This window comes from Aspergillus fijiensis (genome assembly GCF_003184825.1).
Source record: "Aspergillus fijiensis CBS 313.89 unplaced genomic scaffold BO72scaffold_8, whole genome shotgun sequence".
NCBI lineage: Eukaryota > Fungi > Ascomycota > Eurotiomycetes > Eurotiales > Aspergillaceae > Aspergillus > Aspergillus fijiensis.
In genome coordinates, this window is record NW_024468984.1 from 519,584 (window position 1) to 534,481 (window position 14,898).

General features: G+C 51.2%; 4 protein-coding genes across 4 annotated transcripts; 2 read left to right on the plus strand and 2 right to left on the minus strand.

The window, feature by feature from the left end:
• Nucleotides 1-257: 257 nt before the first annotated feature.
• On the minus strand, nt 258-1,877 carry erg12 (mevalonate kinase; the record flags this gene model as incomplete). The annotated part of the gene is made up of 1 exon (XM_040940975.1): nt 258-1,877. The coding sequence occupies one exon, from the start codon at nt 1,875-1,877 to the stop codon at nt 258-260; it is 1,620 nt and encodes a 539-aa protein (XP_040804668.1).
• A 3,354-nt stretch (nt 1,878-5,231) lies between these two features.
• On the plus strand, nt 5,232-6,488 carry BO72DRAFT_422699 (3-hydroxyacyl-CoA dehydrogenase family protein; the record flags this gene model as incomplete). Its single annotated transcript, XM_040942820.1, has 6 exons — nt 5,232-5,379; nt 5,437-5,619; nt 5,682-5,847; nt 5,919-5,939; nt 6,002-6,128; nt 6,204-6,488. The coding sequence occupies exons 1-6, from the start codon at nt 5,311-5,313 to the stop codon at nt 6,484-6,486; spliced, it is 849 nt and encodes a 282-aa protein (XP_040804669.1). The 5' UTR covers nt 5,232-5,310.
• Nucleotides 6,489-6,891: 403 nt separating this feature from the next.
• Nucleotides 6,892-11,531, minus strand: BO72DRAFT_422701 (putative cation chloride cotransporter). Its single transcript, XM_040942821.1, has 4 exons — nt 10,575-11,531; nt 9,927-10,518; nt 9,712-9,877; nt 6,892-9,659 (listed from the first exon to the last, which is right to left on the minus strand). The coding sequence occupies exons 1-4, from the start codon at nt 11,104-11,106 to the stop codon at nt 7,104-7,106; spliced, it is 3,846 nt and encodes a 1,281-aa protein (XP_040804670.1). The 5' UTR covers nt 11,107-11,531; the 3' UTR covers nt 6,892-7,103.
• A 437-nt stretch (nt 11,532-11,968) lies between these two features.
• BO72DRAFT_493174 (putative amino acid transporter) lies at nt 11,969-14,267 on the plus strand (the record flags this gene model as incomplete). Its single annotated transcript, XM_040948357.1, has 2 exons — nt 11,969-14,032; nt 14,103-14,267. 2 exons carry the CDS (start codon nt 11,969-11,971, stop codon nt 14,265-14,267), a joined length of 2,229 nt encoding a protein of 742 aa, XP_040804671.1.
• Between the last annotated feature and the right edge of the window lie 631 nt (nt 14,268-14,898).

Sequence of the window (14,898 nt, forward strand, 5' to 3'; positions counted from 1 at the left end):
CGCATGCCCAAGTGAAGTCCCAGGGGAATTATGATACACAGAAATGAAAAGGCTGATGAGATCGAATGGAAAGGAAAAAGTGAAAAGCATCAAGTGCTCCAGATGGGGGTGATTAAACGTAGGTATGAAAGATGCAATCATATAATGCTCGGTCCCCTGTTCAGGGAGTAAGCGGTCATGAGAAACTGCCAAACAGAAATAAATGGCGAGATGAGGAGTTCGCAAGCGATGCAGGGGAAGACGAAGGTCAGGCCTGTTCATACTGCCCGTCTCCAGAATTTCCAGCCTTCGCGTTTTTCCTGAACGCCGACACCTACGAGTCTTTCAATACCGACGGGGCCGTCGGCGTTCTCAAACTTTTGTTGATCAATTTCCTCACCACCCTCCTCATCGGTGCCGTTGCGCAGAATTGCCGGCCAAAGGACACCGACACCGTCACCGCCTAGAGTGGTCTCGTATTTCGTGAAGTTTTCGTCGGTAAGCTTCTGCTCGAGCTGTCGTAGAGACTCCTCGCTAGCATCTGGGCGGAGAAGAGAGATTGCACATCCACCTCCACCGGCACCGGTCAACTTGGACCATCCGATGTCGGTATAGTCAACCAGCTCGCGGATTCGCTCCAGTCGCGGATGCGACACGCCTAGCGACACAAGCAACCCGTGGTTAATACGGAGCAAGGAACCGAAACGTTCAAGCTCCATCTGGTCCAGAGGTCTGCCATCCGTATTCTTGATGGCGTCTTTAGCAGACACGGTCACCTTCTCAATTGCATCCAGCATCGATTCAGTCACCAGGGGATGCTCCTCTTTGAGCTTGCCCACCTTAGCAACCTCAACCGCGGTGGAGCGGGCCTGTCGCGTGTCTATCAACCAAAGGGGCAATTCGGGGAAGTTGGGTACCGGCACCACCGTGGGCGGCTTGGTGTAATCTTCGCGCCGGAAGAACACAGCCTTACCGCCTGCGGAGACCGTATTGTCCACTCCACTCGGGTTCCCATGCATACACATTTCTCCAACGAAAGCCCATCTATTGATGCGCTCAATCTGAAGCTCCGCCTCATCTGGGGGTTGGTCGGGGTGGGGACCAGCTAGCGTGCGGATTTGAAGTAGTAGGGCCGTACTCATACAGACACAAATACTAGCACTGCTACCGAGTCCAGCACCAATAGGGATCGTAGAGCGCAGGGTGTAGATAGCGCCATGACTCTGGGGAGAGCCCAGGGAGCAAAAGAGGTATAGGAATGCTAGGGCAGAGCGACTGTGGATTTTTCGTAAATCCTCCGGCGCATGGGGCGATACGTCTTGGACGTGGGGTATGAGTGCGTCGTACAACTCGGTGTCGAGAGATGTGACCAGGTCGTAATAGTACTTCTTCTTGGAGGGCTGCTTGAAGAGGTCCCATGGTAGCTCATCGATGTTCCAGGTGTGATCGAACTTGATGTCTCGGAAGTTTAGGGTGATAGTGCGCTGCGACTTGGACAGGGTGGTGACGAGGAAGTAGGAGCGGAGGGAGATGGCAGCAGCCATGGCTGCCTTACCGTGTACCACGGCATGTTCCCCGAAGACGATGACCTTTCCCGGCGCGGACACCATGAACGGCGGGGCCATAGGAGACGAAGCTTTCCGGGCCATAGCTTTCTTGATGGAGCTTGCTTCGATGGTAGGAGACGTCGCAGGCAGACTGGAGGTAGTTATGCTGGTAGTGTTGGTGGAAGTCGTGGAGGCGGCGTCGGAGGTGTCAGGGCTATCATCGCAGACGGTAACCGTCTTTGCACGGGGGGGGAGGGATTGATCGGAAATAATGTGTAACATTGTGCGACGTTGACCGCTCTTAGACGCTCTGAGACTACCAGGCTTGCGACGACCGCGACCGTTGTGCATTCCTGGTGGAATTGACTAATAAGGGGTGGTAGTATAAGTGTGGAGGGAGGGAGGGAGGGAGGGGCGGGTCGTGGATGGCGGAGATGGAGATGGAGATGTAAGGAGAGAGAGCAGAAAGAAGGCGCGAACGAATGTCGAGGTTGACAAGGACAAAGTCAAGGGGGGTTAAAGAAGGAGAGAATAGATGTTGAATCGAGTGAAAAGCATCGCGCTTTTTGTAAGAAACTTGCGAACAAGAAAAAAAAAGAAATTAGGGATAGAGAAGAAGGAACTGGGAGAGAAAGACAGAAAAGGGGAGTGAGTGAATGAGAGCGAGGGAGTTCAGCTGGAGTGAGAATCGCAAGTGCCAACTGCTAACTTACTGTTGATTGGGGTTTCTTGACTGGGGGGGAGAAACTCCAAAAAGGCCTGGGCTAGCCTGAGGTGTCCACCACTTTCTCATCCACCTCAAGTCCACCAATCACACAGAATGTATTTTTCATTACTCACCGGCGGTTCTTGTTTGTCCGCACCGTGATAGGCAACCAATTTACACACAAACAAACAATCATTCATTCTTTGACCCCGGCTGTCATAGAGGCAGCGCTGAGGCGTTATTCAAGGCCCCGGGGGTGGTTCCATGAAGACTGGATTCTACACGGTAGCTGTGAGTCCGCCTGTAGCTTCCCTGCTGTCGGCTGAGTTGTTCTTTATGCAGGATTGTTCAGGCTGACACCAGTCAGCATCATCAAGCCTCAGCTGCAGCTCGGACCAACTTAGTTATGCTTTTTCTATACTTCTAGAACCATTTGGGCCCCTCTTTCCCCATCATGGTCTCTACCGTCGCTTGTTTGAGTAATTATGATCTATGGCTTAGTCTACGCACATAAAGCAGCATGGTGGGTGTCACTACTAGGTACACATTGTCTATCCTACCAGACATTGCAGTTGAGCCCCAAACAGAGCCCGAAACTACTAGTAACATGAAGGCATGCGGAGTAAGCTTTAATCAATACTCCTATGAGTAATAACAAGATGGCTACACCACGATGAATAAACAGTCTGGGCCTCCCATCCGCGGTTGGTGTAACCATGTGTCCTGCATTGCGGCCGACAAGCTCAGTAATTTCGACTAGAGCACTGACTCATTCTGGTCGCGAGGTCTGTCAGTTCTCTCTTTCAATCTCTCGAGTTTGCATGACAGATAGTACAAGGCTGGCTCAAAGCATACCTCCTTCAGTCACTCCATCCGAGTGCCGGTCGTCGATGCAATATCCATGGCAGCATCGCCTATCATAGTCGCAGTTGCTCCGTTGATAGAAGCGATAGCCATCTCGACAACGATGGCAACGTCCACTTCGACCGTAGTCCCGAATCTCGTAACAGCGATCACGTTGACCGGCCACGGCGGTCAACAGGCTGCAGCCGACAAGAAAGGACAGCCAAGAGCTGAGTTGCATGGTGGTTTAAGGCGGTTTCGTTGTGATGAAGCTTGATGATCTGGAGAGAAGGAGGACTTTCAACTCCCCCATGATGGGCGGTTGCAGTCCAGCTTAAATACCCTCGAGCTGCTGCCATGATGCCCTCGCTGGACGTCGTCCGTCCGAGTGCTACAGACCTGCAGCCGCAACCCAGATTGCAATCGGAATGTTTTTGGAAGTCAATCTCCCACTCGGACATTTACCTATGCAACACAAAGACCCAGGCATCACACCCAGCTGACCAAAAAAATCTCCCCTCCTGTACAAAGTCCTCTATGCTTGTAGGACACATTACTGCAACGATGGCTACATCTTCATGGACTGATTGGCAGTAGGGTTGATGTTGGAGTCGATGGATCACTCATGAGCATCCTCTTCGGCCGACAGGTCGAATACCTCGATTGTTGATGTCTCACTTCTCGGAGGGTACGTCTTTTTTTATATCGCAATCCCCTCATCTTGGCGGTGACATGATTGTCTGCGAGTGCTACTGCAGCCAGTAAGCATCACCATACTTGACGACTGCCAAGTATCTTTGGTACTCGGTTCCGTTTGACTTGCCCGACGGTATCTGACACATGTTAGAATAGCTCTTCCATCCTCATGGTATCATGCAGGATGGCATCATGCAGCGGGTTAAAATAGCAAACCCCATACGAAGATGAGAGAACTGGCTGGAGTTCTGGGGTTTCGCCAACGGACGATGACCGGCTGGAAAAGTGCAGACTATACACATCAAAGCGAACGAAGCCGCTGGACTTGCGCAGAAGCGCGCAAACCAGGGCACAGCTACCATCCGCCATGTCAATGTTTCATCTCTGAAAAGTTCTTCACGGCCTCTTTGCCGATAAAGAAGACCAAGGAAAGTGGCTTCAGATTATCTGAGCTTGCTGCCCGGTAATCTCGGTGACTATTTGGATGACAATCAGAATGCTACATGGGATGAGACTATGCCCTCACAGCTACTGCCAGGCCGAGTTGTTAAACCTTATCGCTTAGTCTTCATCGTTTCCTGATGTGGTTATTGCAGGACAATACCGGGTTGGTGGGTCCTCGACGTCCAGAGCATAAACCATTTCAGCAACCTGTTCCAGTCCTACCTGGCCTCTTGTTGACATACCACAGAGCCTCTTTCCCGAGCTGGAGAGACTGTCCGATTAGCCTGACTGTGAAGGGGATTTGGTTTGCTGGGGATGCAGAGGGATAATTCACGCACGGTTTGGGTTGGGTCACAGCAACCATGGGCATTGCGCAAGCCAGTCAAGAAGTATATCGAGCGCGGTTGCAGGTTGAAAGGTCTTGGCTAACGTTCGCGGTCTATGTTCGTAGGATGAATTGAGGTCTTAGTCAAGCGTCCAGAGGCTCTATGCAAGCCACAAACCTTGATTGGAAACTGGGCAGCGTAGCAGCAGCAGGTGGCACTTCGGCAGCTCTGCCGCCAGTCGAAAACGAGAGATCGACGACGTTTAGCAGACAGCCGAGTCGAAGAATAGTACGTCAGAAGTGGAGATCAATGGCCTTGTGGCTGCAATTCTTGAAGCGATTGTCTTCCCAAATTGCCAGGTGTTTTGCAGGTCTTTCCTTCACCGGAACAGTGCATGGGTTTAGGTTCGTCTGATGCAGGAAATATGGTTCGCTACCGCCCGGACTGTTGACACTCTATACTTGTCCCATGACTTCGAACTTCATCCCTTTCTCGAAGACTCCACAACGTGCACTCTAGCCATCATGGATGAGTTCATTGATCGCCAGCCTGAAAGTGTTGTCAGAGTGGAGATTTTGGGACCAATGCTGCTCTGGTAGTAATGAAATGACCTGCGGAATCGATCTATAAAGCCAGGCTTGTTCTCCAGCAGAAACAACCATGTGAAGATAACATCTAAACAAGACAATCCAAACACTATCGCAATTTTTCTCGCTGTTCAACTACCTCAATCAATAGAGACTATTAGAGACTCGAATCAACAATCAAGATGACTCGAATCTCGAACGCTGTCACCCTGCTCGGTGCAGGCACACAAGGCTCGCGTCTGGCCTACATGGTATGCGGCATCAAGCTCACCATTCTTCCAGTCCGTGCTAATAACCACTGCTCTCAGTGGTCTCGTCTAGGACGACCCGTGTACATCGTGGACAAGAACTCGAATCAGCTATCCCAAGCATCAAGCACCATCGAGAAGCTGCGCCGCAAAGAGTCATCACCTAGTGAACATGGCCCAATCATAGAGCTAATCGCTGCTGATCTGGACAAGGCGCTCCGTGAATCCTGGCTCGTCATTGAGGTATGTATTCCCGTCAGAAGCAGAAATGCCTGGCTATGGTACCAGTTCTAAACCCTCACCAGTGTGTCCCCGAGAATCTAGACTGCAAACGCTCCATCATCAAGCAGCTCGACAACCAAGCCGATCCAGATATCATCATTGCGTCGAACTCCAGCAGCTACTCAATCACAGAGGCCTGCGACGGTTTGGAGTTCAAAGCCGATGACCGATTCGTGAATCTGCACTCTTGTCAGTCCCCCTTGACTCAGCACTCAAGCTCATTCACAAATCGAACTAACAAACACACCTCACCCACTCAGTCTGGCCACCAGAAACACGAGGTCTGAGCCCTTCCCTCCTCCTTCCTTTACAGCAACAAGAACTGATATATATCCCACAACAGTCCTCGAAATAATGGGCACCGACAAAACCCGCCCCGACATCATCCCCCGCCTCATGGACGAGTCCCGCGAGCATGGGTTCCAACCCTTCCACGTCCGCAAATCCTCCACCGGATACATCTTCAATCGGTACCTCGCCCAAACCCATCTTTTCATGAATCTCCCCCGAACCTTTGCACATGCTAATGCCCACGGGCATATTAGGATCTGGGCCGCCATCAAGCGGGAGACTCTGATGGTGCTGGAGGAAGGCATCGCCACCCCGGAAGAGGTCGACCAGATGTACAAGGCCGTCCTGCACACTCCCAAGGGCCCCTGCGAGCAGATGGATGTGGCCGGGCTGGATGTGATCCTGGCGATCGAGGAGCATTACGCGGAGGTCCGGTCGGGCATCCCCGACGGACCACGCAAGTATCTGCGGGAGATTGTGGACCGGGGGCATCTGGGGGTGAAGACTGGCACTGGGTTTTTTGATTATGATGAGTAGGGAGACGGTGTGTGGGTGCTTTGTACTGTACCGTTCTGTGAAGCTTACTTGGCTTGAGTCTGGTTTACGTGGTTGATCTTTATTATCGGTTATCAGGGAACGGCATGTAGAGTATTTTAGTTAATGAAGTATGGGCAGCCTGGCTGTTTGACTGATATTTTCTTTTCTTGTTTTTTCTGGCATATACTGCATCTCCGGCATTGGGGTTCACTGTTTACTTTTTGTCTTTTTTGTCACTCCTTGGTTTCATTTTTCGGGTGTATATGGGGTTTGTTTACCCTTGCAAGGTTTTGATTTATATATTCCGTCACCAACACATGGGTTATAATCAGAGTTAAAAAACAAAAAAAAAGATTATGAAGACAAGCCCCCTGTTGCCCATTATGAGCATAGGAGTCAGTATCTCTAGATCAGTAGATTTCGAATGGTTGGTATCTTCAATGTGCTGATACATAAATATATATCAACGAGCTGCTATATCATACATGCGGCTGCCCTTGTAATTCATGCGTCTTCTCTTGTCTTCTTTTCTTCAATATATTCTTCTCTTCTCTTTTTTTTTCTTTTGCTGTCTTAGTTTTCTCAGCAACTTTTCTACAACATCAATACAAGAAACATCACAGGTTCATCGTTACAGTCATACTGTTGCTATGCACCAGCAAACAAGGCGGCAAACCCTGCCAGAAGATCTCCAGATCGCTCAGGTACGAAGCACTCGCCGTCTCATTCTGCGCCGTTCCCTCGGACGGTGATGGCAGTGTCGTGAAGATCACCGCCGTGTCTTCGCTATGTCTCACTATTAGCTCGTTCAGAATCAGGTGCTGCGCCCGGCTTGGTAAATCGTTGAATGAGAAGGGCACAGACGCCTGCTGTGGGTATCCAGATGCGGCTGCCGCTCGCGCTGCAAAAACAGACGAGGGCCCGGAGGATGAACGGCGGGTATAGATGGATTCAATTCGGTGGTGAGAGGCGGAGCGCGGCGGGGAGGAGCTAGCGGCGAACATGATGGACGGGCCAGCGCCTTCTTCTTCGGTGTTGACGCGGGCTTCAGGGATGGGGGAAGAGCTGAAGCGGTTGCTGGACGGTGAGCGGGAGGGTTTGGGCCGCGGGAGGACAGTTGATGGTGATGGGGGAGTTTGAGGGGTTCCTGCGGGGTCTGTGCCAGTGTCGGCGGTCATGATGATCGAGGGGACGGGTTGGTCCGGGGTAACAGACTCAGATGATTCTCTTTGTTTGGCTTTGATGGAGCTGAAAATGTTCTGCTGGGAGCTTTGGTCGGGGCCATGGGAGTAGTCGTGTTGGTGATGCTCGTCTTCCTCATCAGAGTCGTTATCATCCCGGTATGGTTCAAACTCCTCGTCGCTGCTGTCACTTGTGCTGGACTCGCTGGAGACGTCGTAGTCCACGAAAGCATCGAGCAGGCGATGGGTTTGCATACCCAGACTGACGCTTCCGAGGCCACGGAAGCTGGAAATTGATCGTCGTCGTTTGGACGACTGCATGAGCTTTCGCAGTCCGCCAACCAGCTGGTGCGGTGGTCGTTGGATACCACTTTCCGGGCTTTGGACAAGCCAGCTGGACATCCTCTCTCTTGAGTGGGCGACTCTATCCAGTTCGGCTTGGTCATGGGCCTCGAGAACGCTACGAGCTCGTCGAATGTCTTGCCACCAATCTTCATCCTTGAGAGCTTCGTGAACATGGTCGGCATAATCTTCCGTCTCTGGAGTCACTTCACCATTCACAATCATACGGTATGTTTTGAGGTCTCCGCAGGCAAGCCAGAACACCAAGACCTCGGCCTCGATTCTGAGCTTTTCTAACAACGCCTCGACCCTGCCCCGTTCGTCCTCCACGTCAGTCTCGTACTCGACGAATACTGATACCCGCAGCTTGTATGTCTTTTTCCAAGATGGGACGGTGTTAAGGATACACCCTAATTGCAAGATCAAGGTGTAAGTGTCGAAGTTCGTAGTCAAAACATTCTTCTTGCTCTCAGTATCCGCGCCTAGCTCTGCACTCATCTGAATGGGCCAAAGATCGATATACTTTTTCATATGTTGTCCCTGAGGACCGGGCAGCTCGAGGTTTTCGAATCCTTTAGCCACAGCAACGTTCATGCGCAGCTTGAAGAGGAGATCCTCCAAGATAGTCACATAGCTTCGGCAGGCCATTGGTGTCTCGGGCGAGCTGTCTGTCACTGAAATTGCCTCACGCGAGATGCGTCTACCTCCTGAGTCTTTTCGTCCTGAATCTCTTCGGCCTGGAAATTGGAATTTCTCCACTAAGGACCGGCCTTTACGGAACTGATCGATGATCACAATATTCGGTCGCATTCCGCCAAGTCCCGCACTCAAAGCCACATTGCGAATACCCCATTCTGGTGTTGGAGAGACCGTGATATTGACAAAAGCCTTGACTCTAGAATTCTCAACGAACTTGGTCCACGCACTCTGTTGACGCCGGGCTTCCGGCACGGCTGCGGAAAAGTCATCGGTGACAAGAACGTGACCTAGTACAAATAAGCCCCCTTTTTTCAGAGAGTTGCAGAAGGATATCATCCGAGACTGTTCCTCCAGGTTGGTCACAAATAGTAAGATCTGGGGTCGCCAGAACTTGACGTGTTCTTGCCGAAGCCGAAGCAAATACTTTCGCACCTGGTGGTAGATCAGACTCTGGCTCACATCCCCCCATGGCTTGGGCGGTGAACTATAGTGGATGAGAAGGAAGAGTAGCATCAGTATCGCAACGCAACCTGAAGCATAGACGCCATCCACAAAAAACATGCTTGCCCCGCAGACCAACGCGCCTGTTGCTGCGGTCTGCCAGTTGAAATAGTGGAAGGAGGGGCGGAAATTCGGAGCAGATCCGATCTTCAGCAGAAAACAGGCAAGGTTTGTGACAAGGAATGTCATGAGATATGTCATGGTAACGAATGAGGCAATCTGGTTGATGTCAAACAGCATCGTAACCTGAGCGACTATGTAGGTTATGATGATCGCGTAGACAGGTTCATCAGCTTTCTTCGTGCCCTGGCCGAAGATCCCCAGCCCTGGAAGCAGGCCATCTCGTGCAATTGCTTGAAGAAGCTTGGCCGAACCGATAACTCCCATCAATGATGAGAAGAAACTGGTTGCAAACTCCCCCATGAGGATGACAGCCCCGGAGAGATTCGCCTGCCATACAATTAGCACGTGATAATGCGTAGTCTTTTATGCAATCACTCACTACTTGTACAACATTGGCATTTCTGTAAAATGAGTCACGGGTGATGGAGGCAGCCATAGCGACGATCACCAAAGTATAAGTCACAAATGTGAGCCCCAGGCCACACAGAGTGCCCTTTGGGATGGATTTGCTAGGGTTCTTCAGATCCCCAGACATACTAGCACCGCTGCTGATGTGTGAGTCTCGTATACTATGGTCGTGGGAGACGTACCTACGCGAAAATACCACCAGTAGCAGGGAACAAGATACCAAACAGATCTTGGAAGTTCTCACGTCCTGGGAGCTGGCTGCCTGCCGCACCTTTGGTGAGCTTGGGCTTGAGATTCTCTAACAACGTCTGTAGGCGGAAGCCCGTGAATTCGACTCCGATTCTCGGGATGCTGAACGGTTTCATGAATATTGCAGATAATGGTATGCTGAAGGTTGCGACCAGCAGGATGACCAACAGTCCGTTGCTGGCCCTGGAAAAGATCGAGCTTCCAGCTAAGCATATTCCAGTACAGAGGACTAGGATTATGGTGCCCCAGAGATACTGCCACCAGAAGCCCTCTTCGAGAAAATTGGCCCAGGTGCCGGATTCTGTGCCGAAGTTCTGTTTGAAACAATCAACCAGACCCACCGCATTCATACCAGTGTTCAGCACATATCCAAGATAGAATACTATGCCAATGGAGCCACCAAACTCGGGGCCCAGTGAGCGAGAGATCAGATAGTATGCGCCACCACCGCGGACTGTGCCATTAGTCGCGATGGCGGAAAGCGACATGGTCGTCACCAGGTTGATGGTGTACGAAATGACAAGTAGACCTTGTTTCTGTCAGTCAGTCATCGGTGTGTCTAGATACGACATGCAGTATATTTACCTAGCATTCCCAGCAGTCCAGCTTGTCCAAGGATGAACCCGAACCGGAGAAACATCAAAATACTCAAGACGTTCAATGTCGTTGGTACAAAGACTCCTGAAAATGTCCCCAGCTTGTCAGGATTGTCGGAAGCTCGGTTCTGAGCCTCGCGCTCTTTCTGGTCTACGCCAGACTCTCTGAAGGGACCTGAAGCTGGGGGTGGAGGAAGAGTCCCTTCCCTGGGAAAGTCGTGTCTTCCATCCCTGCCTTGTCCGCTCCACCACTGGGTAACATTACTGAAGAGATTGGTAGGAAGTGAGTGGCGGTGCCGCTCAGGCGAACGTGAAGATGGCCTCAGCGGTTCATATCGATGGTTCTCACGATTAGGAACAGTAGTTGTTCCTTGAAAGACTTTACTACTGTGTTCCGGTGATGCTTTGGTCGATTCACTAGGGTCTAATCTGGAGACATCCTCCTCAGCGGTGCGCGTGGAGAAATTGGGCCTCCGTCGAGACAGGGAGTCCGAAGAATTGGCGGCCCGCTGGTCAGTCATCGATTTCAGCGCCTCCACTCCTTTTGAGTGTGTGTGTCCGCCTGGCCTGCATGCAAGCACCCCCGATAAAAATTGGGAGGGTGGGGTGGAGAACTGTCAAGTCCGGGGAAAGACTAAGATTGGAAGGGGAGGCGGACTCGGCGATAAGGAATTTACTGCTGACCCAGTCACGAGGAGAGTAATGTGACAACAGCGACAGCAGTAATCCTCGTGTAACAGAATGGAGAGTAAAGGGGAAGGAAGGTAAGCAAGCAGCACGAGCACGAGATATGGGGGGAGGAATGGATGGATGGATGCCAATCGCGTGTTTGATTAACCGTTATCTTCAAGCAAATTCATCGGGCGGCGATGACCTCATGTGGCCCCTAAACAAACAGTGCAAATCGTCTGTGCTTCTCCTCGTATTGCCTCGTTTGCGACTAAATCGATGATCTCTCATCATTCTTCCTACATATAGACTATGTTACAGCGTGGACATGATTCAACTCACCCGCCTCATCCTTTTTCGGGTTACGTTGGAAAATAGGCTGGAGACTAGCTAAGTCAACTCACAGGAGGCTTAGCTAGTTAGTGTCCCTGTCGGTCTAATGCGGTGAATCAATTGTGGCTTGCACTTATCCCCGGCTTTCTTTCGACCTTCATTAGCTATTCTTCTTTCTCCCCCTCCACACACACACACACACCCTCTCTCTCTCTCTTCTCCCCGAACTCTGCTCTTTGATCAGCTCAGACTTCTTCTGTCAAACCGGTTATCTCTTAATCTTGGTTCACTTCCGAAAACTCAAATAGACGAATTGTTTTCGGGATTGTTCCAGGGTTTGTCTGATCCTTGCACAAGGACACTTCTAACTCATCTGCCAAAATGTCATCCCCAAAGGCATTCGACAATGGGGAGGGCTCTTCGTCTTTACGGCCCCGTTCATCGTCGCCAATTTCTACCTCTGCAATGCGGTCTAGATCTCCTGCAACCGACGCCTCGGTGAGGCATGCCTCGATCGCCCGCCTGGCGTCCCCGATTCCCTCTCCCTCCAATCATTCTTACTCATCCCGACAGGTGCCCGTGCCCGTGCAGTCGGCAAGTGGCACCGTCGAGGATTATCGCAAAGTCGACCATCCCTCCTCCATACCAGGCCCGGGCCATTCAATGATCTCCTCTGCTCTCCAGGAGTATATGGGTAAATCGCCGCCAGCGAGAGTAGGAACTCCGCCCAGACAGACCGCGTCTCCTGCTCTACTAAACCAACCCATTCGATCGAACTACGGATCCTTTGACGGACGAGAGGGCTCGGAGTATTCAGCGGGTCCTTACGAAGATCCGGAAGTTGTCAAGCGGCATCTGGTACAACCTCAAAATGGGGAAGGCCGAGATTACTATTTCTCGGGCGATGCCGCCAGTAACGCGGACGACGAGTTCTCCAGCTTGCAGCTCCAGGGTGGTGACATAACCAGGCAGGTTTACAGATGGGCGGAAGATGCAGAAGCTGGTAATTCCCTGCGTAAACCGCAACGGAGTAGGAGTTTCAGCCATAACCGGCCTCTGCCCCAAGACGAAACCATGAACATCAACAGCATTCGTGTGCCGGGAGGGTTCCGCAGGGACTATCTGCGAAGAGCTGTAGGCCCTGGGGACTCTGAAGACTCAGGTTTGCTGGCGCCCGTCAGCCAACCTCAGTTTCCGACAAGCAGCTTTCTTGAGTTCTTGACCCTATATGGTCACTTTGCGGGTGAAGAGCTAGAAGAGGATGATGAGGTGCTGGGTCCTGACGAGTACTTCTCGTCCGATACCTATGACGAAGTGGAGGGTAGAGAACCAGGTGAAGACTCGGCTTTGCTTCGCCCGGATACGGCTGGTAGAAGAAAGCGCAAGCCGCGCGGTGGCACTGGAAACAATACGGTGACAGGAGCGGCTCTTCTACTACTTAAGTCCTTTGTGGGAACGGGAGTTCTGTTCCTTCCAAGGGCTTTCTTGAATGGAGGGATGCTGTTCAGTAGCATGGTTCTGCTTGCAGTGTCGCTTCTCAGTTTCTACTGCTTCATACTCCTGGTCAACACCCGGTTGAAGGTTGATGGCTCGTTTGGTGATATTGGCGGCCATCTCTACGGCAAACACATGCGGCGCATTATCCTGGGCTCGATTGTTCTGAGCCAGCTAGGCTTCGTGTCGGCGTACATCGTGTTTACCGCGGAGAACCTACAAGCCTTCGTCCTCGCCGTGAGCAACTGCAAGTCTTTCATTGACATCAAATTCATGGTGTTGTTGCAGCTAGTCATCTTCCTTCCTCTTTCGTTGATCCGCGATATCAGCAAACTTGGTTTTACCGCACTGGTCGCTGATCTCTTTATTCTGCTTGGTCTGATTTATCTCTTCTACTATGATTTTCTTACCATCTCGAATCAGGGTGGTATCTCCGACATCATCTCTTTTAACCCGTCCACGTGGACTCTATTCATCGGAACAGCCATCTTCACGTACGAAGGAATTGGCTTGATCATCCCCATCCAAGAATCTATGAAGGAACCTCACCGCTTCCCCGGTGTTCTGGCTGGCGTCATGGTCATTATCACGATTGTGTTCCTTTCCGCTGGCGCCGTCAGCTATGCAGCCTACGGTTCGGCGACCAAGACTGTTGTCATCCTGAACCTTCCCCAGGATGACAAATTCGTGAACGCGGTGCAGTTCCTCTACTCTCTAGCCATCCTTCTCAGCACCCCGCTGCAGCTCTTCCCTGCCATTCGTATCATGGAGAACGAGCTGTTCACACGCAGTGGAAAGTATAACCCCTGGATCAAGTGGAAGAAGAACTGTTTCCGATTCTTCCTCGTCATGATTTGCGCATTCGTCGCCTGGGGCGGCGCCGAAGATCTCGACAAGTTTGTGTCGCTCGTTGGCAGTTTCGCCTGTGTTCCATTGATCTATGTATATCCGGTAAGCTCTTTAGCCCCTGCACCGCTCTTCCCGTCCTTTGTCACCTTGTCACTGACAATGTATCACACAGCCTCTACTTCACCTCAAAGCCTGCGCTCAGTCTCGCAGACAACAGATTGCCGACATAGCTTTGGCCATCTTCGGTGTCCTCAGCTGTCTGTACACAACATCTCTGACGCTGAGCAACTGGATCAATGGCGGCGACGTCAAGCCTCCGGGATACTGCGACTCCTGATCTGTATAGATTGCTCCACGAATTGTCTACTGATCCTCCTCTGATCTCCGATCCTTCCCTAACGAATTGTCCAGTACTTATATGATGGACACTTGTGATGCCCACTACTGTTGTCACAGATACATAGTTCTTCTGTCTGTTCGATTATCTTGCTTACTTGCTTGTTCTGTCTCTGTGCTTGGTTACGAGACCATTGTCAACATCAACCCTGCCCTTCCCTATCTGCTCTGGTTCCCTTGACCGGTTTCTTGACATGTTTGATATAGACTCTAGACGAGATTGCCAATTTACGCACTATACATCATGAACCCACAAGACAATCAAGAGCTCTGCGTAGACAACACTTCAAAAGACTATAGGAAGAAGGGAACCTAACCGGACCAATATCCAATTCTAGTAGGACGCGATAGAGAGAGAAAAGAGAGAGAGCTATATACAAAAAAAAAACCAAAGCAACCCGCCATGCAAGAACTTGCTAGTAACGGAAAGCGGAGGAGCCGGAAGAAAGCCACGAGAACCCACAAAACCGTGTAATCAGAAGCAACAGCAGCAGCCAGCCAGCCCCCCCCCCCCCCCTTACAGACAAAGGAATAAAGGAAAATGATCCGTAAATCCCTCTCCCCTTACCTAA

Coding starts and splice junctions, on each gene's coding strand:
- BO72DRAFT_422701 (XM_040942821.1), bottom strand. CDS start 11,106: ATGACTGACCAGCGGGCCGCCAATTCTTCGGACTCCCTGTCTCGACGG. Junction 9,878..9,926: donor GCTACTGGTGGTATTTTCGC/GTAGGTACGTCT, acceptor ACACATCAGCAG/CGGTGCTAGTATGTCTGGGG. Junction 9,660..9,711: donor ATGCCAATGTTGTACAAGTA/GTGAGTGATTGC, acceptor ATTGTATGGCAG/GCGAATCTCTCCGGGGCTGT.